At 39.7% G+C, this 27779-nt stretch overlaps 1 protein-coding gene across 2 annotated transcripts in view; it reads left to right on the top strand.

Annotated features, from left to right (window-relative positions):
• The window catches only part of rnf11b (ring finger protein 11b), a 32758-nt gene extending 20979 nt beyond the window's left edge, over positions 1 to 11779 (top strand). Inside the window, exons 2-3 of one of the 2 annotated variants that reach the window (XM_088928186.1) lie at positions 6001 to 6170; positions 11298 to 11779. In XM_088928186.1, coding sequence (XP_088784312.1) covers positions 6001 to 6170; positions 11298 to 11667 — 540 coding nt within the window. In that variant the 3' untranslated portion in view covers positions 11668 to 11779. Of the gene's footprint in view, positions 1 to 6000; positions 6171 to 8009 lie in introns of both variants that reach the window. The other variant, XM_088928187.1, reaches the window with a different exon arrangement.
• Positions 11780 to 27779: the final 16000 nt, after the last annotated feature.

Below are 27779 nucleotides of genomic sequence, written 5' to 3'. Positions count from 1 at the left end.
TCAGAGTTCAACTAATTTTTACAAATGGCGTTTCGATAGGTATTTGACACTTCCTCCCAAACCATTAAACCTGGACCTCCACCATCAATGGGTTGTTTAATTGTAGTATTGCAGTACAGTTTAGGTTTTGTGGTGTAGTATCTCACCACTTTTCAGTTGGCTGTAAGTGCTATATGAAGCCTGATGTGTAGCAGTCTGTGGTAACACCCACCCTGTCTTCTGTCCTGTGCAGCCTCATGTATTCAAACAGTTACTGTCCCATGAGCAAGACTGAGTATGCTTTGAAGTGAGACGTACTACAGAAAGATGTTGTTAGCTCCATCACGCAACTGAGCCTGTACGGCACTCCTGCTTTATTGTTTTTGTTGTGACCTTTTGTAGATACCAGAAAAGCAATGTGACAATGAAAAATTAAATAAGGGAAGTTTACACATCTATCTAACTGTTAGAGGGTGCATCTCTTTGAATTCCATCTAACTTCTTTCTGACAGCTCTGATCTAAAATATTTCCACTCTGCTCCCAAACAAGAAAATGTCTTGGGTCACAAGTTGTGGTGTCTGGTGCCCTGGTTATGTCATATCAACCTCAGGGGCTTGTAATGCTGAATACTTGTGTTACTTATTTAACATGAACTGAGCTCATTCAATACCAAGAGAAGAGCACAATTTGGTGGTTGTATTTTTTTTTTCTGTTTTGCATCATCCTTGAGTTGGAAAAAGCAAGCTGTGCATTGTAATTGAACCCCACTGTGACTTGGAAAATTTCAATATAAGATCAATGGAAACGGGATCATGTTGGACTACGACTAAGTAAGATCACTACTGTGTTTGCATCGCTGCTTCCATATGTCCTCTAGCAGAGCAGGTTTCCTGTGAGATTTTTAAGTTTCCTGCCTGTAATTAAACTACTCTTGTCTCTCTAGACCACACATCTTCAGATGGAACACCAGCTGCTAGCAAGAACTTGATTAAAAAAACATTTTTTAGGTTAAGTAAGCAATAGTATCCTGTCGCCTAGTTTAGAGTAATTTAGGCCTGTAAAATTTAGTGATGGGGCTATAGTTTGTAACAGGCAGGAGTTCACTTCTTGCCGTTTTTTTCAGTTTTAATTCTGGGTGACTTAATGCAAGGTGAGCAAACATTTTTCAACACAGGTCACCCTCTCTACATACAGAGAAACATGTCACCCCTGTTTGTTAGGTAATGGAGGGAATTGTGAACTTGAACTAAATATTTTAAATACAAATCCTTTGGTCTGTACTGGAAAGACCGCCTTCTGTTCAGGAATCGTGTCATTGGCACTGCACTGCTCAAGGTATACCACCAGGCAGAAGCAATGGTCTTGACAGGTTCCTGTCCCTTTAAGAAGGCATTTAACGGGCACTGACCTACATTCTTGGAGCTAATTAATTCCACAGGCCTCCCAGTTTTGTAAGGTCACCTCGTGCGAAAGCTTAAGGAGATTTGGAGATGAAGTTGGTACTGTACACTCCAGCCAGCCCAGCTGTTTTGCTGCCAGCCGGCACTTGATTGCTTCAGGGATTTAAGAAACAAACAGGGGGACTTTGTGTTGTATCTTAATCCTGCAGCAACACGTAGACAGTGTTAATCTGGGTCCTGAGTGTAGCTACCTCAAGACAGTACAGTATGAAGGTGATTTAATTTTGGCCTTAACACTGGCAATCAGAATGAGCTGATTTAAACTTTTATACAACAAAAGTAACTCTTGCCTAACATTCAGAAGTGTGTAATATACTCAGGCTTGTTTTGGGTTAGTACATTGGAAGGTGTATTTGTTTGGAGGAAGGCATTTTTTTATGTTTTCAGTTCTCCATAGTTTTTGTTCAGTTTTGCCTCTGAACAATCATGTTACTGTTGGCAAAAATAGCAAACCCAAGAGAAGCATTTTCTGAAACACTCCTCACATTAATCCACCTCGTACGTAACCGGAGAGACCTTCAATTCACTTTGAGAGAACTTGCATAAAAGCTGCGATCCTGTCCTAGTGTGCCTTGTTCAGTTCTGCCTGTGTGGAAGCCTGTCATGGTCTGCAGTGCGCTGGGCTCTCTGGCAGTACCCAATCAATGGCATCTTTTCACTTGATGAGCCTCATCAACAGTTATCACTGAGATATAGATCTGTCGGCGATTGGGTTTCTTCCCTCACTCGCTTTACTTTAACATGGTTAATTTATGAATGCGGCGTGCCAAGTGTTGCAGATTCACAAAGCCCAATTCATTCCTCCATCTAAAACCTGCTTTTGCCACCCTTATATATCCCTGAGGAATCAATGAGGTGTACAAAAGATGTCAAGATGACTTGTGCTGTGCTCTCACTGTTGACTTCTGCCAGAAAACAATGAGAGTATGAAAGCAAGCACTAAAGATTGCTTGGTGACGTTTTACAGTTAATTTACTTTAGGTTTATGTGAGAAAATTCTCATACTGATTTTGTAAAGTATACAAAATGACCCAACTAAGAAGTACAGTAAAACCTTTATTCTGGGTAGAATTGGTGCATTTCAGTTTTCATAAGTAAGCCTAAATGTTAAGCTTGTTGTGTGCTTATGTATCTAATGAGCTTAAAATTCTTGAATTTCCAGGTTGGAAATGTAAATCGCCTAATTGTTAGTTTTAAGCAGTTGCTGTCATGAATCCAAAACACTCAGTTTTTATAGGGTTGGGGGAAATCATTAAAATGCTGACTCAGGCTAATCTCCCTCTTATAATAAATGCATGTAATTTAATGAAGGTCTTTCGCATGTGGAGTTTTGTCAGAAAAATGCTGATGTAACGTTCTGCTTGTGTGGAACCCAAAGCTGGTGCAGGCTAATCTTTATCCTGGACTTACCTGCAATTTGGAATTACGACATCATTCACAGAAGCTGTGAGAGAAACACTGATGTGGCTCATTGATGTGTGTGTGTATAAGGGCTTGGTGCAGTATTTCTAAGTAAATGTATTTGTGAAGCAGTCTTCTGAGAGAGAGGGATGGGCGCCTTAAAATCATTATGACTTCAGAAGAACGTGGGAGAAAATAATCATGCTTTTTCCCAGTATTACGGGTAATGACTAGTTTTAAGTGAGTGTGCTTACATTTTCAAAGGATCCTTAAAACTCAGACATGGTACACTGAGTGGGCTTTTGGCAGTGTCAGGGCTAATAAATTAATAAAGCTTCTCAATTAAGTTTTCCATTGTTTTATTCAATTGTTAGTATTCTAACCAAACGTTATCAGCATTTACCCTTATTACAAAAAGTTATCACTGAGTTAGTAGGGTTTTCATCATAAGATACATGTCAGAGATGTTAATTTCTCAGTATCTCAATCATAAGTTCTAGTTCAGAGTGAAGGTAAATTTGTCAGATAGTTTGCATGTGTTGAGGCTTACTTGGCAAAATATTATTTGGTTGTGCCCAGTGTATTACAGTAGAAATGGAAAGAACTTTCATCATTACTCGTTTTGCCTCGTTTCTGGTTATCTTTCCTTCGCTTGCCAGCGTAGTACTCAAGTTACAGAGTGACAAAAGCTTACCTGGATGTCCCTCATGAAAAGTATTAAAAGTGTAGATAACAGATAGAATGGTAACCTTGGTAATATCCGTTGTCTTCCAGTAGTCAAAATGGCGGCGTTAAATGTAGTTTTTGTAACATTTAGCAGGAGTAGATAAAATTATTCTTTCTCTATGTCCAAGTCTATGTGTGGGGAAGGTAATCCTGATGTGTAATGATGTGCAAGAATCATCACCACACATCTGCAGGATTGGCTCCAGTCTCCGTACAAGCAGTGGTATTAACAGGACTATTAACTAGCATATTGTCTATAAGCTCATTAATCTGAACAATTCAGCTAATTCCACATTTTTATCATCCTTACACCCACTATAATGTACCTCAGATATTTTGTGCATTCATTGCACTGGAAAGCATTTCTTTCTGTTCTACTGCTTGTTAGTTGACACACCTTTCTGTGTTTTAACAGCAGTGTTCAGCTGCTTTTGGATGTTGTGTTCCACCAATGTTTTTATTAGAACTTTAACTGTCCTCCCCTGGATGTCTCCCCTGGAGTGCTGTGGCTGCAACAGTTACTGTCTGAAAGGATGTCAGCTCAACATTTTCCTAGTACATCAGGGAACAAGCGTGTTTTGTTATAAATAATAGGAGTGCTGTGGCAGGCTTTCACAACTGTGCCAGTATGGTGCTACAGTGTCGTAGAAATGAGGTAATAAATTCCAAACTGGTCAAACTGGTCCATGCCAAGCCACAGTATATACTACAGACCGGGTATGGTCTTTATCCTCATTCACCACACACAGATTTCTTCGCAATCTGTCTCGGTATCATCATTCAAGGTACCACAGAAAAAAAGCTGATATTTTAAAGAAAATAACAAAATATGGAGCTTAACCATTATGGCATCCAGGCATTCTGTTAAAGAAAGATGGTGTGGTGATGTGCTTGCATGTTTTTTACATTTGTCTCAAATTTATGCATAGTTCTCAGCATGGTACTGGCTGTTTGAAGTCACCCTTAAATCAGAACTTCATTAATAACAGACTATAGCACAGCTTCTATTCCTAGCTGAAACAGGAAGGATGACGGCATAAACAACAAAAACACTTTAAAGTCTATTGTCGTTTTCTGTCATTGTGTTTCACTCTTGTTACTATGCCTTGTGGAGTAAAAACAAAAAATCTGACATAATTCCTAGGTCACACCTAATCCCACTTTACTTTAAAGGGGCATCACTCCAGTCACAGATAATGTATAAGTAAATGTAGGATAACATTTTCTGGAACTATAAAACATGCTGTGTAAGCTGTTATAGTAAGGAAATACTGTTGGTTCCACTCTAGTTATTACCGCCTATTCATTACCTGGAGGTGATGAGAAACATTCATGAGTTTCGTTCGAGAAGGTTTCATTAGTCATCGTTTTCACCTTCTATTTGGAATGTAGCTTCTGAGTTTGCATTTTCTTCCAGTAATATTTTCTTCAGTATTTTGACAGGTTATAGTTAAAATTTAGATTTGCTCCTTTTTTAGAGTAAAGCACAGAATTACCAACTTGTTTGGCAGATCTATGAAATGTGATGACCTTGTATAGTCAAGTTGATGCATGGTCATTTTTGGCACTTGACAATAATGCCACCTGCTGGACTTGGATCACGTCAAGTAGCAGGGTTAAACTGGAACTCTCGCGTACTTGATCAAAATGAGTCCTCCTCCTTGCAACAGCAAACCTCATCGTCTAAAAAGGACACCAGTTTCCTCATCGCTAACTGTTTCACTTCAGGAGCATTCCAGCAAAGAAAATGTTGAAACTGAACTTTGTCAGAATGTGGGTGTGGACTTGTTAGGAGAAACGAGTGTGTTCTCACAATGGTTTTCGACTACATTGATCCACGAGCATTTGTCTCTGCCACTGACTCAGCATGCAGAACAGCAAGTGCATATCTGGAGGTCTGAACTCTTGATTTTGTTCTGGCTTAATGGGTGTATGTTTTTTTTTTCCAAAGATGCATCATTTTTAAACAAGAGTAGAGACAAGGAAGTATTTGGAACAGCAGCATTATTGTCATTTCTCTTACTTGTGTTCTTTGAGTGTACGCCAACATACCAAGCCACAGTATTCTAGGGAAGCATTTTCTTGTGTGTTTTGTCAGGCCTTTGTGGCAACGCTTAAAAAACAAGTTAATTCTCTAGCATCAATGATGCTTAGAGGTTTCTGAAGCAGGCAAAAATCATGAACGCCACAGAGGCAATATCTTTTTTTTTTTACCCATCCTTCGTGGATTGTCTGCCAAAGACCAAGTACAAATAAGGAACACAGCCAAATTAAATGCTGGGGTTTAGCTGTTTGACGGCGCTCAGCTTGTAATGGGAACTAGTGGCTGCAGTTCTGCTCTCTGGTCTTTCCTTTTGAACTTTTCAGAGCTCTCCTTTTCATTCTCCTCCCATCCCCCCACGTTGACAGATCTCCCTCGCTCTCTGCTTTCAGGAGCAGGCACAGGTGCCAGTGTACCACCCGACTCCCAGCCAGACGCGCCTGGCCACCCAGCTGACGGAGGAGGAGCAGGTGAGGATCGCCCAGAGGATCGGCCTCATCCAGCACCTGCCCAAGGGGGTGTACGACGCCGGCAGGGATGGCTCGGAGAAAAAGATCCGCGAGTGAGTACTCTCTCTGGCCACTCTCGCAAATCGTTTCTAGACAGTAGTGTAGCGGTTCAGACCAATGAAAAGACCAAGCTGTACATCTTACTACCACCTAGTTATCAATTTTAAACTGCTTTTCATTTTTTAAATGGCTTCTGGTTCCTGATCAAATTCAACTAGATCAAAGTCGATTGGAAACAATTCATTGTGCACACTAGAAATGGAGAATTAATTCATGTATCCCCAAGGCTAGGATAGGAAAACATTGATCGGAGGAGGTGATTATAAACAGCAGAAGAATTAAACAGGGCACAGGGTAATGAGAATAGATAACTTGGGGCAAATTGACAGGATCATTTAAAATGTATTTGAATTTTTATTCAATGTTGCATTGATTATAACAGTTCCTTGTTGCTGGTTCTGCATAGATCTTTTTTTATTTCATATTTTTCCATTATGCATTGCCAATAAAATGATGTGAGGTTAAATGCGGGGAGGTAAGTCTTTGGTGACAGTTCAGTACTTCAGAACTGGGCGTTAAAAACATAAAAAAGGTTACAATTGAGATGTGCATTCTGGTTGCTCATAGCTAATTGAACACAGCCGGATATTGACTTCAACAACATGGCATCCCACAGTTCTAGTTCTGAATGTCATTTCACTTTACTGCTTCTAGAATCTGAATTAATTTGAGTAAGCCTCTTGACGCATGCTATTTCAAATAAATTTACCTTATCTTGAGCAACATGAATGATTTTGATATTTGTGCTTCATTCATCTAGCAGTCAACCGTCCCCATACAGAAATAACAGGGCTTAAAATCTGCTAATGCTTCAGTCAAGGGGACTGCTTTCTAAGCATTTAATCATTTAAATTTCATCGGTTCATCCTAAGGTCTGAATGTGTTGTTGTTTCTTTGTAGCTAATGGGTTTAATTTTTTCACTGCTGCCATGAGTTTTTCATCTCAAACCCATGTTATTTTTCATCTCGGCGATCTTCAAGCTATATTATCCAATAAACTATAGGATATTTAAAGTTTTTTTATTAAGTTTCTTTTAAGTGCACAATTTTTAACCAAAGGTATATGTTAATTTGGACATAGGCCAGATTGATAGATGGTGGTTATCGTTGTAGGTTTTTCCACCTCAGATTTCTGTATAAAGTAATTGTGCATTCTTTATTTACCTTGTATTTTGAAGGAGACATACTGGAGCAAAACAGACAAATCAGAGCTGAAATGCCCACTAAAAAAGCTGATTCAGTATTTTTCATTGTCAGCCACTGGCTTTGTGAGAACTCCTGGCACTTAGTTTGCTCCCACTTACAATTCAGTATAAAATTTTTAGAGCTAAACAGATTACAAACCAGTTTTTGGTGACTTCCTAGATAATTAAAAAAAACTAAACACTCTGACGATTCAGCCTTTTAGGATGCATTACATGATAAATGCAAAAGGGAGAATTATAATGAATTACTGCTTTCAATTAAAGTTTCACTTCTAATTCTATTAGTCAAAAGGTAATAAAACATTGGGAGCTTACGCTATTATGAACCAATTAGCAGGTAAGACTAAGATAAGAAACCACTGTGACATAGTTTTCATTTTTTTAACTCTACCCTGTCTGTTCTTCTCTCTCTTTTTTTTTTTTTGAGCTTCCACTGCATCATGGTGGCAGGTTGTCCTCGGTGTAGGGAGTTATTTGTAAAAGCACTTCTGTTGTCCATGCCTGGTACAGTGAGCCTCTCCGATAGCTGTCAGGTGCAGCAGCATTCTTATCAGAATTCAGATTGCTAACAAATGTCCCCCCCTGTCCCCCCACCCCTCCCCTTCCCTGGCTGTGTTCCCTATGCAGGTGTGTGATCTGTATGATGGACTTTGTTTATGGGGACCCCATCCGGTTCTTGCCCTGCATGCACATCTACCACATGGACTGTATAGACGACTGGCTCATGCGGTCCTTCACCTGTCCATCCTGCATGGAGCCTGTGGACGCCGCTCTGCTCTCTTCCTACGAGACCAACTGACCACGTCCTGCACCCCACCCCCACCCCATCCCTCCACCCCTAATACCCTCCCCACACACACATACACCCTTCCTCCACTACTAGCTTCACCTCCTCCGATGCAGGATGGGAGGTGGGTGGATTGTGGAGTGGAGGGGGGGGGGGGGGGTAGGGCTGGCTGCAATCACACCTCCTGCCCACCCAAACAATATCCACCTCGGATCTCTTGCTCAGGCCTGCTGGCCAGGAAATCCTGCAGGGGAGAAAGAGGAGAACCGCATCTGGCGCTAGTGAATCATTCAAGAGCAGCCCCCACAACCAGGAACAACTCATAGGATAGCAGAGAAGAATAGGAGGTCCTGTTGATGGGATCTGTAATAGCTGGTGATACTTTGACCACCACCCCTATGTCCCTGTCCTCCTACCCTATTTCTACTGCAAAATGTGAACTATCTACTACTGCTAGAGGGGTCCTTATTCTGGGTGCTCAGCATGTTGGACAGAAAGTTCCTCTTTTTTGGGTAAGAACAGAAACTAGATCCAATTCAATGTCACAAAGGGCTTATTGCCATAAAAGGAAAACAGATTGAACGTTTACTAGAAACTAGAAACAGGCATGTTCATGACCCAAATCGAGACATTTGCACTTTTCTGTAGAATAGAAATAAAAAGGTTATGCCTCTGTACCAATACATAGTTTCCAAGATAATGATATCCTTTTCGCATCTTTTAGTAGTACACCAGCCCACTTAATCCAAAAGACCTCTTTGCACTAAGTGCACACTAAACAGAGCTCAGATATGGGTAGATAATCTGGCTGCTGTCTTCCACTCTTCTGTGCATCGAGTTTTCAGAGATGTAAAGTGGCTTGCACACCCTCCACAAATAATGAGAAGCTTTAACCCATGTGGTCAGTTACTGGGTTAGGAAAAGCATAAAGGTCCGTGCACCTTCCAGTCATATCACAAAATAAAAAATGTCTATCATCTGTAACTAAGGTGCAGACTGTCTGCTGCTTCAGAAGTATGGCAGTGGAGAAAGGCCACAAGACCCAAGTGTGACCGATATGCTGCTTTGCTGTTTAGACAATTGCACTGGTCGCTTTTCTTTGTTTTGCCTTTACATATTTCGAGATATCAGAATATGTTGACAAATGTCAGTTTTTCAAATAATTTGCATAGTTGAACCTCATCATATTACAGCAGAGTTGTAGTTTAAAATGTATCTTTATTCATTTATATTTCTTTCCACTGTTGTAACACATTTATCCCGACTTTCTGTTGGTCATGCTGTACTTCTTTTGCTGTTGAAAAGTTTTGATTTTCGGATGTCTTCAACATTCTCTTTTTTTTTTGTCAAGTGTTCTTCAGCATCATTCCTGAATGTTGAAAGAGTCGATGTCAAACAAATTTGACATGTCAATGAAATAATAGCAGCAGGTGAATTAATATGCATCCCCGCAGGCAAGAATTCCATGAACATCTAGAGTCCTATGATTTTTCATAACGAACTTGTTCAAAATGTTTTTAATTGCATGACCACACTGAATTATATTATTGAAATACTGTGAGTGAAAGAAGACTGCTGTTTTTCAAACAGGTATGACTATGCAAAAATCTTTAGTAGTCATAACTTTAGGAGTGGTATGCAACTCATAGTTTAAAAGCAGAATTGTTTCATTTCTTTTTTTACCCTTTTCAGCGGGGTTTTAGATAGCATTTGAGGCTGGTATTCATTAAAATTTTCTCATTAACTGTAAAGGGTGTGCAAGCAGCAGGCTATTGGTTTGGAGCGTTTTACTCAGTACTTTGAATGTCATCGTATCGGTGCTTCTGTTCATGTAACATCATAACGGTAATCTTCATGTAACCGATACTTCAGTCTATAAATACGTGCTCCTCTTCAGTCACAGGAGTACATCTATTCCCATTATAAACACCATTAGACACCACATATGGTGTGCAGCAGAACCATTCTGCCAAAGTATTCACAAAATCAAAGTTTCTTCTTGGCCTTCCAGTTATTAGCGCTGTCACTGAATTAAGTTAAGCTCGACAAATTGCAACCTAGAGTTTTTTCTGAATATGACAGTGTATATTCTTGGAAGTTCAGTTTACAAAGTAACAATTTTTAATTTTTTTTTGTAGCCAGAGAAATTCTGACCTATTTTTATCTTCACGTTTCTGCTCCTCTTTTTCTTTTTAAAATAAAAGAATACCTCTAAGGCATAGTGCGTTTGAGACAGGCCTGGCACCAGTAATTGAAATCTGTTTCATTGCATGCTGTAATTCTTCGAGCTTGTTCATCATTATCGGTTACATGATAGGCCAGTGGAAAATCCAGTTCAGCTCCAAGGAAACAAAAGCATGCTTTCAGAGGTAATGAAAGTATTACAAAGCTTTGTTATCGCTTCACAGAAGTAAAGGTGGAGGAGAACCAAGCCTAAACACAAGCAGATGTTCTAATTAGAGATTCAGAGTTTTCTGAAGGAGATCCCCTTCATATGCTCTGCAAAAGCATTTCTATTTGGTAATAACAAAACAGGCTCTGCCTGCTGAATTGTTATACTCTGTTCCAAAACCCACTTCTTACTCCTGTGTCCTTAAAAGTTTGACAGCACAAGAAAGAAAAAAAAGTACTGTATATACTTTTCATACATTAAACAGCATTAGAATTATATATATATTTTTAGAATTAAGCAGACAAAGCCTTAAATTAAAAAGAAGTATATCCCTTTGCTGTTGTTTTTGCCCACTGTCTTTGTTTCCCCAAAAGAGATCTTGAATATCTCTTACAGCCAGTGTGGAATGAGTCCTAACTGTGTGTCAGCAACAGGAGAGAGTGGCAGGTTCTGTTGGTGTCACAGATGGCATCTTCTGTTTTTTTTTTCCTTTATATGGAAAGCAGCAGATGTCTGGTTTTCCCTTAGTAGAAATAGTGTTTGGGGTCAAGGTTCACTGCTGAGGGAGACGGCTTCAATAACAGGCGTCGGGGTGTTACCTTAATGAGCTGAACATAGGTGACACTGGCACAGAAAATAAGTAGAATTTTTTTTTTTAAGAAAAGCTTTTGTTTTGCACAGTTTTTTTTGTTGTTGTTGTTGTGTTCTCCATTCAAAATGGAATCCATTGCCTTAGGTCTTTTGAGACTGGAGCTTTTGGAGAGGATCCCGAGCTGGCACGGGGCTCAAGCATGCTCAAAGGCAGCCTAATGAGAATGCGAGACCAGCGCAGACCGAAGATGGCGGATTGGGATTCGGAAGGATGCTGGAAGGAGGCACACCAGGCTCCGCACATACAAACTGAGATAAGGAACTGGGGAAAAAAGATATTGCAAATTAACCCTCCCCTTCTCCCAAGTAGCACTGAATGCAGGAGTGGTATGCAATGCAAAACTCTACCAGATGTATGTATCTGTCTGTGTATCGGTGTACATGCATATGCACAGCGGCTGTTCAGAAATAAACTGCTGCCATGGATTCCAGGACTATTAAGGTGTATTTTTTGAACAGCGGTCTACATCTGTATGTATGTGCATATATCTTTACGTGATGTCTGTAAGTATGTATATACATATGTACACAGACTAAACATAAAATAAATAGAAACTGCGCTAAGGATTACTGGGTATTCCTGTTTATTTATGAGTGGTCTTTGCCTGTCTGGTATTGCCCCTCAGCAAGAACGTGTTTGGGAAGAATTCCCATGTGGGTTTATGCATAACTATCAAAAAAAAATACAATCTTGGACTAAACGCTTATGATCTCTTAAATCCTAGCTTAAAAGGGTAGACTCTGCAGATGTAGAAAGACAAAGATGAGCTGTATTTATCAAGAAGACTTGTGGTGATGTGCTTAGTCATACTTGAAGTTTGTTTTAAAACTTTGCTTTAATGATATCTTTTCACATCTGATATGACAATTATGTCTCATTGGAGATTTAGTTCTGTGATAATACATTCCTCACCAGAGAACCATGTTAGTCTTCTCACTCATACTGAAAAGTCCTGTTCATGACAGGACTGGGTAAATGTGTTACAAAATGCACTTCACATTGTAGAAGTTATTTTTTATACCTAGAGAGCTGAGAGATGTCCATACAGCAGGAATTAGCAGGTGGTCCCAGGAAAGCCACCCAAGTAAACATGCGTGATTCTTAATGAGTTTAATTATTTTTGTGTCTTACTGGTTTCAACTTTTGTTTAAGTATCATTTATTTTTCTTATTTATTTGATGTTAACATTTTTATACACCACCATTCAAGTAAGGTTTTATAAAATTTTGTAGGATACCTATAAATACAGGGAGCACCACAAACATAAATTACAAAGTTAACCGATGTAGGCAGTGCAGTAGAGGAGTTTACAGGGTGTGGTAAACTGTGGAAATTCATTGGAGCATAACATGCTCTATAACTGGTGGAAGAAATTCAATTCAAAACTGCACTTGATTTGGCTCTTAGCCAGTTTGGTATTGCCAGTTCTTATTTTGGCTTTAGCGTTACAGTCCTCATGATAACATGGAGAACTGAGTGGTGCCTTCACCTGAAAGATTGCAGGTGTCTTTTGAGTGGTATACCTACTTGAGAAACTCAACCCCATTGACCCAACTGTTGAAAGGTGCCACCTTTTGGGGTATAACAGTCCCCAATTGAGTACTCCCATAAAATTCAAAGCAATATGGCAACTACCAACATTGATTATCCATTTTCAGGAAACTGCAGTCTTGGTCTAGTTGCTACTGTACATTTTGTATACTGCTGTTCCTTTTCCTATAATAACTTGGAGAGTCTTGGTAAAAGGATGCGAGCTGTCAGTGTTTTTATTTTTTCTTAATCTCTGTTTTACACTGTTAATGCTTATTCCTCACAGGTTATGCTACACGGCAGGCTTGTGCAGTTACTGTATATCTGGATCACGCTTTTGTAGAGTTATCACTACAAAAATTGGTATTTTCTCCAGTTCAATAACCTACCTCAAGGTGTGGGAGAAGAGTGTTCTTGCAGCTAGAGTGAAAGGAGTTCTTGTTTAGCTCAATGGTAGAATAAACACGTGCTTTACTGTTTCTTCTGCTGTTTTTGCCTGTTTTCAGAATTCCATCTGGGAATTCAACTTTGTTTCATTTTTGTAGTTTTGAAGTTCTGATTTGTTTTCTCACTGTGTAGTCAATAGTGTCTAAAATACAAGACGGTTACCAGATCTAACAACTACAAAAAGAGCACCAAATCCACAAGTACTTATTGTATATTTCTAAAGCTAGAACAATGCTGAATACGTTATTGATTTCTAATAATGGTTTTGAGCCACAGACTTGTGTAGATACTGGCTGGTTTGTAATATCGCTGTAGCAGAATTCTCAAGAAGCTTCACTGAGAAAAATTGCTTTAAAACCTACTTTTGTTAAATGCATCACTCACATCTTGTCCTTCAACATTGACTTATTTGAAGATAGAAGTTTAGGCTGATAATGTTAAAGCTATGTGGGAGATGTTGATATCGTGACTGGCTACTCAATAATTCCTTTCATTTCTATAGCACACCTAAATGACCATTAAACTCGACATATTCATAGTGCTCAATGTAGACAGTCGCCAAATGTATACAAGTTGCAATCATTAGGCACTTCGTGGAAGGAATCACTCTAGTTTCTTAGCTTTTCTGCCATCTATTGGCCTGGCCAGCATATGAGCCTGCAAATCTATTATACACTTGGAAAAATGTTTCTGTTCCTGTAGGAAGGAAAAAGAAAAACCTTTGGAGATTCAGACCATGAGGACCCAGGATCAAGCTTGTTTGATTCGGCTAGGAGGCCAGGAAAAAATCTCTGTATCCAATAAAGACTTATAAGAGCAAGAAGATGAGAAATGTCTGCATATGATAGAATTACTTGCATTTGTATGGCTCTTTCATCCCAAAGCCCTTTAAAAATAGAAAGGGGACCACTTCATCCACCACTGAAGTGCAGTCCCCACCTGGGTGATGAATGGCCAGCATCCTGCCCCAGCAGCTCCACTGCACAGCAGGTCAGATAATTGGACCTGGATCAAATAATTTGACCGAATCTCTCCCAGAAATGCTCAGCACATCACAGTAGAGTCGATCTTTGCAAACAGCATTGCAATACATACCAGTGTGCTTTTGGACTCTTTTGAGGAAAGGGGAGCACTCATAGAAAACCCACATCAAAACCTGGGGAGAACATACAAACTCCACACATATAGCACCCCAGGCCTGGACTTGAAGCCAGAGCTCTAGAGTTGCAAGGCATCAGTGCTAACCCCTGCGCCACTGTGCTGTGCCCTTCAATATGCCAACCATGCAAGAATGTTCTCCTTCTTTTCTGTAAGCAATTGCTTTGGTGGTACTAACATTGCTCAGCCACTTTATTCCTGAGTATTATTTGAGCATTTCTGCTGTAAATTTAGTGGTTATGGGTTTAGAGTTTACATGTCAAGCCTTTGACTTTGCCCCTTTTATTTGAATGTCGGAGATCATTTTCCATAACATGATCATTTTGACTTCACTGCACCCCTTGTTTGGACAGAATTGACGGCACTCGCGCGGTCTTTGCAGACCATAATGACGTGAACATGTTTAAGCACTCTAGGAGTTAAGGTTAAAGCACACAACAGAAGAAATACATGTTCATGATTTGTCTTCAGATGAAACCAGTCCCTCATGAAAACTTATTTTTAAGCTTCGATTTACTTAGAGCCAATAAATTTAGATAGAGTTTATTGATATTTTTTCTGTGGTAGTTTCTTAGCAGGTTCTAGCAGTTATGCAATCTGCTGATAATCACAATTTGAACTGAACTTTGCATTTGAATCCTGGAAACCTGGATTTGCTTAAACGTCTTGCCTCTCTCACCTGGTGAAGCAATGTCTTTCATTTCCTATCTCAAAGTGCCAGAGAATACAACTTCCTGCAGCTATTCTTTAGGTCTTATAACAGCTTTTTGTGTTGGTATGAAATATGCTCACTCACACATAAATATATCACATAAATCGGAGCTTTTGGTAATGAAGCTGTAAAATATTCTTAGAAATCTTCTAAAATTTGAAACTTGTAAAACATACTGCATTGATTTTGCTCACAGAGTAACATTTAAAGGGGGGTAATATTGTCAGCCTTTCTCAATAATGAAAACCTTTTACTATGGAGATGGTTTTTATGATGCCAGAAACAGTTATTGTCAGACTGCCAATTAAGCTGAACCTTTAGAGGAAATCCATAGCACATTGATTGTTTTGGCTTGTGAAGCAGTCCCTTTAAAATTGTATCATTTTGATTTATCAAGTGCTTGAGCTGTCCCATGTTGCATTTAAATGAGGAAATGAATTTCTGTGTGACAGGGTGTCCTTGGCCCTCCTGATTACCATTTTCTTCCACAAAGCATATATCTTTGATCTGGTGGCAGCAAATCGAAACTTTCTGGGCCATATCTTTTGTTTTAGACAACATTTGCCCGGTATGTTTAATTATAGTCATGGATGAGGGAAGGTGCAAATCACTGGGAAATAAGGCATGGGCATGCCTATGAGCTGTTTAATTAAAGCTTTGTAGATCTGATGTTTTAATTGAACAGGATACAATAGAAGTTCTATTTGCTTTAAGTTTTAATTTTTTAAACTGAAAATGATGCACAGAGAGTAGAGGTAAGCATTCTGCTGCTCTTTAGTCCATGATCTACTTACTGTATGCCTTGATATTCATAAAAAGGTTATATCTCTCTTTGGACCTTTATATATGCTGAGACATTAAACCAAGGTCCAGACTACTTAGTCATTAAAGATGGCATAGTACTTTTTGTAAGAGCAGGGCATCCTAGCTAAATTCCACTTGTCTTGCTCAATCTGATCTAAATAAAGTTCTCCCTGAATCCAGCTGGTGAAGTATGTTCTCACTTCTGCCCCCTGATCTGCTGTGTTTCACCCAGGTATAGGCGTGGATGGGTACTGCACTTTGGTGACGAATGAAGTGGGCGACCCCATATATGTGGTGTGCCATGGAATCATTTGGGGTGAGAAGCTCTAGTGCCCTCTGTGATGTGAAGCTGTCTGAACGTTCCCACAATGTGGAACTGCGCAGCTTGCATAGGTAAACAGGCAAATACAGGTGGTGTTTTTACCCTTTATAAACTAATGAATTTTCAAACTTGGACTGGGCAGCTCTGTCTGCTGGGTAAATCAGCAATGCTCATTGCTTATATTACATGCGACAAAGCACTGCTAGTTTCTTTGGCATTACCAAACATGCCATTACCTATTAACAGTCATTGTACATAGTTATTGTTAGCCATTTCAGGCCAAAACGTCAAAAAGAAACCTGTAATGAAAAATGTTTTAGAGGAATAAGACTTAAACAGGAAATGTTATTATTAGCTATTAGTTATTGTAAGTTGTTATTGTTTTTTTTAGGCCAGCTATTTACAAAACATGATGTCTCATATAATTCAATTCAAATGAACATTTATCTCTGGCATTTTATGTTTTGGAATTAATCATTATTAATCATTATTGTGCTGCACCAGGGCACATGGTGGCATATTGTCACTTTAATAGAGGTTGAACAAAGTCAGACAAAGACTGTGTGACATCACACGCCTTCTGACTCTCTCTATGACATCACACTCCACAGAGTACAGAGGTGTTACACTCGCGCATCAGACATGTCAGGGAATCTCAATAAAATGACCTGGTGTAATAATGAAGGGATTAACATTTGACATTCTGCATTTCACTTTTCATTTTGATCACTTACATTAAGAGAGTAAGACATAGATGCAGGATTAAAAAATTTCAGTTGACTAATTTCCACATGCACACACAGCTAATCAATAATATTTGTTCTTGAATTGAAAATTAATCACCTTTCATGTGTTTTTTTTTCTATTATATTATATACTATACTGGAAGAAACCTCTTGGTAAGCTTTAAAGGGCAAAAGAAGTGAAAACAAATGCAGATGTAGCATCAAAGTGAAAAAAGCCAGAGTGTGAAGGAGCTGTGTTTCCGGATAAATTAGTCAATTTAACCTGTGCAAATCTGAGTCGTGTGTGGCTGTTTCCCCCAAGTAAAATTAGATATGGAATTTCTTACAACCATGATAATTATGTGTTGAAACATTTAATAAAAAGGTCAAATAAATCTGTTATACTATAGGTTTCTTTTTGTCATTAAAATCAAACAATGCGTTAACCTTTGGAGATTGCTCTTTGAAAATTGGTGGCTGTTACATCTCTTTTGTGGTGGAGAAAAAGCACCTTCATATACAGTATCTTTTGAAACACTAAGCCATTATGTTGTATTTATACCTTTAGGGAGATAATCGGACCGTAAGAAAGGTTATAAACTAGAGGAGGCCTTTTGGTCCATCTAGCTCATTTGGTTGCTAAGTGACCTGAGGATCTCATGCAGACACTTCTTGGAAGTAAACAGAGTATAAGCTTTTTCCAGACAACCACAACCCTTTGCGTAAAGATGTGCCTCTTCAACTGTTCTCGTTTGTAAATGCACTTCCGTGCAGTTTCCACTTATGTCTTCTGAATATTCTGCATAAACTGAATATACACAAGGAAACATATTAATTAATTTGTCAGTCCAAGCGATAAAATAGTCTGACATGAATTACCCTTTGTTTCTTCAAAATTAGAACCTAACTCATTCTAACAATAATAACCTTATCTCATTTGATGTGTCGGTATACACTCATATGTTTTTAGTAGTCCATTTAAAGGGCACATGTCTAGAATTTTTAGAATATCTATTTTATTTTCTAAACTGTCTTTCCTAAATATTTAATTGGTGTCTGAGATTAGGATGAACGGATATGTTGTCTTAAAAAGATGCTGTTCTGTTCAGCCTCTGTTTTTCAAAATTCCAATGAATTGGCATTTTCGAAGTTCATTCAAATTTCAGTTTTTAGAAAATAAACTAACAAGCCTTATTTTCTTTGTAAATTTGAGTCTTCCAAGTGTTAGCGACGTAACATCATTAGTGCTGCTCCTCTGACTGTGATCTGATCTAAAACTGTTATTCCTAAGAACAGTGTGCTGAGCTGCATAGCTCATAGAAACCACTTCTAGAGAAATTCGGTTATAGCAGTACCATAACATCCGTTGTAAACAATAACTTACTTGATTCTAAATATTATTAGAACTGTGTCCCTCTGCTTTGCTGTTCTGAAATTATAAGGAAGAGCTTGAATTGCTTCTTGTAGATATTAAGTAGTTTTCTCTTTTTGACACATACCATGACTGTGTTTCTCAGACATAATGAAACTTGACCTGTTTCAGTTTACTTGAACGTTTAATGGAACTAACAGTGTATTTTGTGGTTTCAAATGGTATTTTAATGTTCTGCATTCACCTTTAATTTCACTAAAAATCATCATTTTTTCTATCTTGCTTAGTTGCTTGTTGTAAGGACGCTGGATTTAATTTTTGAATGTCCATATCAATATTCAACTTCCATCAACTCTTTTCGACTCTTTGATGACTCTTCTGTCGCCAAATAATTTGCACAAGGATGTCTTTGTTCCTCTTTTCCTTTTTCTCACCCTGACAAACCCTCTTTCCTCTTTGGTCATAAAAGAAACTGCTTATTTCCAGAACTTATTTTTTTCTGTTCCTTATTCATATGGAACTATCTTCTCCCTGTCAGTCTTTTGAAAGTTTCTCATTCCTGTTAAGATGCAGCTCCTCCAGGAAACTACCATGCCTACAGTGAGGAAGGGAAGAGCCTTATGGGTGGTGATTAATTGGGTTTGCATATAGTGGCCAGTGATTGAGTCAGTATTGGTATGTTTATCAATTTCCTGTGTGTTTGTTTCCTCCCCATAATCAAAGGCGTCAAACGCAGACAGCAGGGCAGGAGACAATTAACAGGGAAGGAGGAACACTTTGTTTGTTCAATTTCCACAACTTACCGTTGAAGTGTCTGGTGGTGCCAAACCAGTTTGGACCAGACCTTGGGCAGTATGGGACAGAAAAGGAAACACAAAATTGTGACAGACACCTGGAAATGTGCACACTGACAGTTCATATTGTTTCTCCAAGCTTCCTCCTGTAGTCGTCTGGGCACACCTGGCCCTGACTGAGACAATGGCAAACAGACTGGGAGTGGCCAGTCGAAAAGGACAGAAGAAACCCTGTTAAAGGGGCTTAAAAAAAAGCTCCAGTCAGAGTTGACCTTTGGAGAAGGGAGGATTGCTAGAGAGATTAAAGCAGTTTGACCCAGGAGAGCACTCAACTCAGACAACCAGGGACTGAAGAGGCAGAGGAGGACTCAAAACCCCAGCATCATCCTCACCACCCACCTTTACCCAAAACTGAACTGGGAGACAAAAAGGGTAGAGCTGGAAACACCAGGGACAAATTGTTCAGGACGAATATGACTGAAGAAGATACCTAAGAAACACCCAAGGAACTACACAAAGGGCACAACTCCTGGACTGCATTCTTTCAGGGATATTTATTCTGCTAACTGGAATCCCTTGAGTACCTGTGCTGGTCTACAATGTGTGGCCCTTGGAGAGAGTTTTGTGTCGTGGCCTCTGGATGTTGTGTAGACAGGGTGTTGTAATTGCAAGAGAATAAAAAGGACACTTAAGCACTACTAATTGTCCTGTCTGGTCTGTGAGTGCATTCTGGGAGATGAACAGAACCTGTGTCAAGTGAAGAAGGGTCCTGGCACCCTTTATAATTGTTAGATTGTGTAGTCGGCACAAAGCAAAAGTAGTTCCTGAATTTAGGGTCACCCTTCTGTCACATACGCACTTTTTGCACATTAACACATGGGATTGATGAATTAGTTAAAAGATTTTCCATGCCACCTGTCACATTTGAAGCATCTCATGCTATATTGCTCAGCTGTTACCCGTATTTTTGGAACGTCAAATGAGGTGATGTTTAACATCATTTTACTTGGGCTTTATCTCTTCTCCATCCTTCTGTGTGTTGAATGAGTATTTAGTGAGAATTTAAGTGTTCTGTAGACAGCTTTGGTCTTAACCTTGAAGAGGACAACTTGTTTTGTAAATTCCCTGTACACCTGGCAGGCCTCTAACCCTGGACAGGGAGAGCGCCAGTCTGTATTGTCTTACAGACACCCTGAGCCACCTTTTTTCAAAGATTCCAAAGACCTGCAAATTATTGATCGATTGATTAAGGAAGTAGTTTGTTCAATTAAGGGAACTCTTGTCCTTGAGGGCCAAAGAACATTTCAGTTTACTCTTCCAAATAGTCTCAAAGTTTTTTCATCTTAAAAATCACTTGTGAAACTGATCAGTTAAATTGTTCCCAGCCTTTAGAAATGGACCCTCTAATAGTTACCTCTAAAACATGCTGGACTGAGGTCTTCTAGGAGATAAGTTGGCGATCCTGTTCTACACGGACAGAAACTGACGACAGTAAAACACTTTTATTACTGTGTGTAAATAATGCTTTTGTTCATCCATCCAATTTCTTACAGCTTCATTCATTTCAGGGTCATGGGGGAGCCTGAGACTATCCCATCAAGCAGTGGGTGCAAGATGTGGTACACTCTTGATGTCCTAATGCAAACGTGCACACACTCACACCAGGGCCAAATTTCCCAGAAGTCCTTTAACCTCCCATTATACAGTTGCACTATGGGAGGAAACAGGAGCACCTGGAGGAAACTCACCCGGACACAGGGAGAATATAAAAAATCCACACAGCTAGCACCCCAGGTCCAGAACTGAACTCAGGGCCCCAGCTCTGCTATACAGCAACGCTGTCCACTGCCCCACTCTCATTGTTTTGTGTTCCCCTCAAACCAAATTCATCAAAAAATCATTTAAAAAAAAAGGATTTATGCATCATTTTGAAAAAAATATGTACTAACTGAAGGTGGAAAATATTTTTCAGTGTTTTACTTATTTTTCTCTTTTTTATTCTAGACTACTGTATCAGTCACAGGCTACACACAGCCTCATATAGATTATACAATCTCACGCTTGGCACTGGAGAGCAAAGGTGTTTCTGTGTGGTTTTCATTCTACTTGAGCCCTTAATGACTTGATTGGACTTAATTACAGTTGTTTCCAAGTGTTTAGTCTTTGGAGTTTGGGTGCCTCATGAGTTGTGGCTTTCGATGAGAACACTGGAGTAGAGCAATATTCATAACCCGAGCTCTGCAAGGCTTTTTTTTCAACTCTGCTCTGGGATGACAGTCAATTTATTTAAATCCAGTATTTCCAGTGCTGTTTTCAATTATAACACGGTCAGACTGAGAAAACGAAGGCTTAAGGCACTGAGAGTGCGGATGGAAGAAATACCACATAGACTTCGTGACGTGTCCCAATCCACATTTTGGGCAAGAAAGTTCCCAAAGAAACACGGCAGCTCACCTGATGAGCCGTGTATTTAAAATTGGAGGAAAAAAATATGCCAGCGGTTAATAGCCTTTTATTTCGTTTTCGGTTTACTTCTCTTGAGCCCAAGCTACTAGTCGGATTCAAATGTTGGTGCGGGGTTGTTCTTTTAAGCATTATTCTAAGAAAATGGTATTAATGCATAACTAGACTTCGTGATAATAAGTTCACCGCTTGCAAATACCGAGAAAGCGTTGACTTGTTAATGAACAGCAACTAAATTATATTAAAACAACCGTTTGGTTCAACATTTTAATACATACTACCTAGAGTTTAAACCATTCTTCGGTAGCGATGATTCCTAATTTTTACAATTCACAGTGTAAACAGTATTCACAGCTGGTATTGCATATTTTAAAAATTCTCTCCGGCGGGATATTTTTCTATGGTTTTTAATTTGCCAACTCAATTTTCTTCTGCATCTCAGTTCTTAGTGATACGCATAGTAGTCTTAGACCAGAACTCTATTGAATTTATTTCTAGAATCATTGGATTTTAATACAGTTGCGATTGTGATACCAAAAATGAGCCACTAGATGGCACCGACATCAAACAATTTCCATTCTGTACAGAGCCACATAGTTTGACCCAGCCGACCAATAATCGGTCATCCTGCAGGTTCATTCCTATTCGCCTTTTGACGAGAGAAATCAAAACTGATGCTTTGAAAACCTGCAGACACACCAGTCCTCCAGGACTAGGACTGCCTGTCCCTGCATAGATAATCTAACCCTTGCGTTACTTGAATCAGTCTGTCCATCTTATCCTATCATCTCTCTTCCTTTCCAGAAGTCAAAATCTCCCAGCAGATCTCTTGTTTTGACTGTAGAAGGATTTGTAGCCAACATATAAGAAGAACTAAAAAGTTTTCTCTTATTTCAGCCTTGTTTGGTTGAGGAAAATAAGGCATCGTGTCCTTTTGCAGTTTTCTCTAATTTTCCACTAAAACCAGAGGTATGGAATTAAATTTGAAAGAATTAAAGAACAACATTGCACAAAAAGATAAGCTTGAGGTGAGAATCAATCTCAAGTGCCAGGTTTTGGTAGCGAAGGATATGCAAGTGTGTTTGATTATATGGTCTGATGCCATTCAATGGTGATGCAGCTGAGGACTATACAGTAGTTCAGGAAATGATCACTGATTTGCTTCCATCTGTGAAATGAAATGAAAATACATTTACAGCCCACAGTAATGACTCTGAAGCCAGTAAAAGGAAGTGCTTAGGAAGCTGTGCAGCATCCTGATGGCTGTGTGTGCTGTCAGCCACCTCTCACCAGATGCACACAGACTGGAGTGGAGACTTCATACTCCCTTCGCTGTGGTTTGCTCGGTTTCTGATTCTGTATCGGCTGCCTTCATCCATAACAAGGGTTTTCTTCCTGTCTGGATGTTGCTCAACACTGGGTGGTGGCGGAATCACATAACTTGTTTCTGTTATTTCATCTCCTGGTAGTTGTGTATTGTTTTGTGAGTGTTACTCTCCAGAATTACTCGTGGTAAGTACAGTAGGTGTTGCCTTAATATGGTATCTCAGTACTGTTTTCTGGGGCCATCAATCAGCCTTGAGATCTAGAGAGAGTGTCTGCCTTCTTTCTAGCAAGCTGTTCAGCTTTTGCATGCTGCAGTGTCTCCTTATATCCTCTCAATCCTCTCATCCCTCTGTTGTTGAACAAATAGCCTCAAATCCTCTCACCACCCAATGCCCCATGAACGGTCTCTCTCATAGTCCCAAACTGTGGATCTGTAGCACTGTGGATCATAGATCAGTGGAATCTAACTCCATTGCCTTTTCTTTGGTCCAATGCGACTGATCAATTAAGCCAGTAACCTACTTATTTTCGTGACCTTGGATTTCTCTTGAGGTCGCATTAAAGTCTTCACTTTCTTAAAGGTGCGGTACTTAGAAGACATCTTGGAGCCTGGTGAGGAGTATGACCACTGTGCAGTTCATTAAATGATTTAGACCAGCTGTTGTAGAACTCGTTTGGAACAAAAAAAGATGCCAGGCCTTCCAGGAAGCCAGTCCGACACCCCTGCCTTAACATGTTTCTTCCTAGTTTGAAATTCAGCGAGGTTTGGGTTTTAACTGTAACTGCACCTCTAACACAGTGGTGACATAAACAAATGTTAATTGACCACATATCCCAATGCCAGAATACTGAAGCTCCTTAAAAGTGCCACTTCCCTGTCAGAGGGGATCCTGACTTAGAGGCATTCAGTCACAATCCAGCCGGCGGTAGCTTCACACCTTCATCATGTTTCTGTGTCAGGTGGGGGGTCTGGATCAAGGTGTATTACTCTGGGTAGGGACAAGGAGAGGTAGCAGAAACTGTGATTTATATACAGTATGACTGCGAGACCTTGCTTGTGATCACCATTCAGACAAAGGTTTGTTTTCTGTAAACAGGGCAAATTCCTAAATGATCGGTTGGGTCTCCCTCTATTGCCCTTGCCTTTTTTTGATGCACATATGATTTCTTTTGTGCATTTAATGTGTCTATTTTTCATGCATGGCAAATATGTGGTATAATAAAAACCACAGGACATTTGCTTAAATAATGAATATCTTTTAGTTTTAATAAAGTACAATTTAAACTTTGTGGACTTGTATTGTGTGCCATTCTTTATTCTGTTGACCACGGTAACATGTACCTTTAGTGTCTCCACAAGCATTAGGACTATTGCAGTGCTGATACTTCCTTTCACTGCTTGTTGGACGATATTTTTTACCAACATTTCTATTTAAAAGTTAATTAAGTTTAATTTCACTCCTGTGCTGTCCCATGTAAAGCTAACTTTGCAACTTATTACCCTTTTAGTTTCATGCTTACGTTTATTATCCTTTGTTAATTCCCTTGAAATAAGGCTTTAGGCAAAAATAAAAATGAAAGCTTTTTTTTTTATTGAATCATTGGGCTAAAATCATTTTAGTGTTCTGAGGAACTAGACAAGTAAAAGCAATAAGGTGTTATCTTTTAATAACTTTTTAATGTTGTTAAAAAGTTTAAATAATGTAGGATGCCTTCAATGTGTGATTCAATCAATCAATCAAAGTTTATCAAATGCACAACAATACAGCATGCCGGAGTAGTTGCTGGCAATGAAATGTCTTTTCTATGAGCTCACCGGGGGGATAAAAATCACAAAATTAAGGCTATAAAATAAGGTTAGATAATAATGCAATAGAAATTGAATAAAATCAACTCAGACAAAACTCAATATAAATAGAGCTGCTATGTGTCCAGGCTGTATGCAATATATTATGTCCAAGTAGTGCAGTATGCCGAATACAATGAAAACTGTGTGTCCATGTAGCCATTACGGGTGATTTGCTGAAGGAACTGCAGCTTGGCTATTTAGCAGTCTTATTGCCTGGAGGTAGAAGCTGTTCTGTAATCTGCTGGACTTTGACCGAATGCTTCGGTACCGTTTACTGGACGGTAGGCGAGAATTTGTTTAAATTTTTTTGTTGTTTCCATTTGATACCTCTCTGACCCGTTCAGAAGGTCTGAAGTAGACATACAGGGCTGTGTACGGTTTGACATTCTTACTCTCTCACTCGCTTCATTCATTTGAACTTGTTAGCCATTTACAAAGGCTTTTTCTGTAATTAGGTTGCTGCCATTATTCAGCTGCATTTGATTAGGCAATGCAGATCAGACAGTGCACCATCTGATTTTAATTTTGCCCCCTCATCCTCAGCTGAAACACCCCAACCTACAGATTCTAGCTGTACTGTGACTCAGAGATAATACGGCCGTGCAAAATCCACAGCAGGTGGCCATGTGTGGGACTGATACTTACACAATGGGAGGAGAACTGGACATTTCTGCTCCTGTGCACACTGAGTTAATCACTTTCACTTGAGAGTGGTTACCAAAATAAATCCAGTCTGGTTAATCGGAGGCATTGGGCTCAAAAGGGGTGTACAGCCCCAGGAGTCACTATCTGTTATATCTGGCTCAGATTTTTATGTGGCTCCAGATCTCCTGTCCTGCCTGCCTTGAGTCTCACTAGTTCAGCACCCAAATAATAAGCTCTGTGCTCTCCAGTGAGTGGTAGAAAGAGCCGAGAGCTGAGAGCGGACAGTAAGATTGTATGTGCCTTGCAAAGTCAGAGATTTTTTCCTTATTTCATCTTATGTTTTAGCCTTTTCACCCCCAAGCCCTTTGGTTGGTAGATTGTTTGTCATTTAAATTGCTTTGCTGTTTCCTTTTTAATAGGTCAACATGAATGTGCACTTAAATCTTGTAGTAATATCTTGTATCACTGGCACAATCCCAATCTGTTAATATCCTGTGTTTTGCCATTGAATAACATGAAAACAGCAGTTGGTGTTGTGATTCTCTCTGTTCTATGCAATGTTTGCACAGGTCAATTCAGCATAAATTCCTCATTATAATGACAACAGCAGGACACTTACAGGAGCATTTTTAGTTTTTCCTAAATTAAAATTGGCAAATTATATTTGTAATATAGATTTTGTTATTTTATATGCACTGGATCTGGAATAGCCAATTGTGTTTTTCCTGAGCTGCATGGTGGACAGAATGAAGTGTGAGTAGACTTATCCCATCTCCTCACCAATGAGCAGTTGTTTGTTAACCAACCAAAAAAACATGATGCATAAGTTTCATCTTATAGTAAAGTTACAGGACACTAAATAGAACATAGTTAGGAGTGTTTCATCTGAGAATAAATTATGGAAAGGGAAAACGCAGATTTTCCACTCCACTTCTTACATCCCTCCCAAAAAAGAGTCAAACGAAAGAGGAGGATGACAGAAGACACAAAGAAACAGCTAGTGGGTTTACCATTTTTAAAAGTATATTGAGACTTTGAGTCTACCCTCTATACCCTAGAACCGAATCTGTCTCTAATTGGCTGCTCAGATAATATTGGATAGGACTAGCCTTTCCTTTTTTTTGCTTCATCTTATTAACACTTCTTGGGCACCACTACCAACACTATCATGTGCGCCTCAGGAATCACTACGTCACCACGATCCCAATCCTGATAAATTACTAATTCCACCACACCCTTGGCAGCACTTAGTCGGTTGTACACTGCCTCTGGAAGAATCACGGTCACACTTGGTTAGTGACATGGCCCAGACTCGGACCTGTGAACCCAGAGAGATCACCCTGCTCTTCAGCTCTCTCAGCAGCAGTTTGGTACAACAAACTGCTGCTACAAGTTCAAGTTCAAGTTCAAGTCCTGCATGTGCTGGTACAAGTGCAGCACATGTAGGACTTGAACCTACAACCCTCCAGCCTGGAGTTCAGAATCCTAAGATTAAATTGTCTTCTGTAAAAGCGACCCTGTTGTGAGTGTGTGTGTTTGTGCCCTGTGATGGACTGGTGTTCAGGGTGTTTGTGTTCCTTGTGCTCGTTGCTTGCCAGGTTAGGCTCTGGCCCTCCCTGTGACCCTGTACTGGATTTGCTGTGTTGGAAGATAGATGGATTAAATAAAATATTTACTCTGTAGAACAGGAACTAAAACGATCAACCCTCATCCGGCCTTTTCCCACTTTCCTATGTGGAAAACGGGATACCATATTTCTTGATGTTGCTGCATTCAGGGATTTCAAAATGGTTCTCTAAGAAGGGCACTATTGAAAAATAATACCATGTCTGCAGAACTGCCGGCACTCCACTGTGATATGATCTGATAGAGTGCGCATGGCAGTATTAGTTTCCAGTACAGAGCTATATTAGGGCCTAGACTCACATCTCCTACCCTTTGAATTTTGGTGTGAACGGAATGCCACTTACTGAAAAAGGGGCGGCTAAAAAAGTACAAGATAAGGTTATTTTTTAAAAAAAGCTCAACTACAGAGAGCTTTTTCCCCAGCCAAAACTAACTTGGAGCCTTCTCCACCCTGTGAAACCATGATATCCTTCAGAGGGGTGGGTCTGCAGACTTGACTCAGTGCTGGCAGTGCTCTCTCCTTTGAAGTGGTACAGCTCTCACTCAGCACTTCAGTCAATGAAGGTGACTGTGTGGCGCAGGACTGGCCTGTCTCTGCCACACCTGCACATGTGGCCTCAGATGAGGATCCAGCTGTCTGGGACCCAGTGGGGTACTGGGACCCCTGCTGACAGGTGGGGGAAGTAGGAAAACTAAGAAGAAAGCAAAAAAAAAACCAGGTACCGTAAGAGTGAATGGAAGCCTGTCGTGTGAATAGTGAGACACTCACGGTGTAACGTGATCCCACTGGAGT

Source organism: Atractosteus spatula, chromosome 11 (assembly GCF_055471065.1).
Source record: "Atractosteus spatula isolate fAtrSpa1 chromosome 11, fAtrSpa1.hap1, whole genome shotgun sequence".
Taxonomy (NCBI): Eukaryota; Metazoa; Chordata; class Actinopteri; order Semionotiformes; family Lepisosteidae; genus Atractosteus; species Atractosteus spatula.
This window is presented reverse-complemented; position numbering and strand designations above follow the sequence as displayed.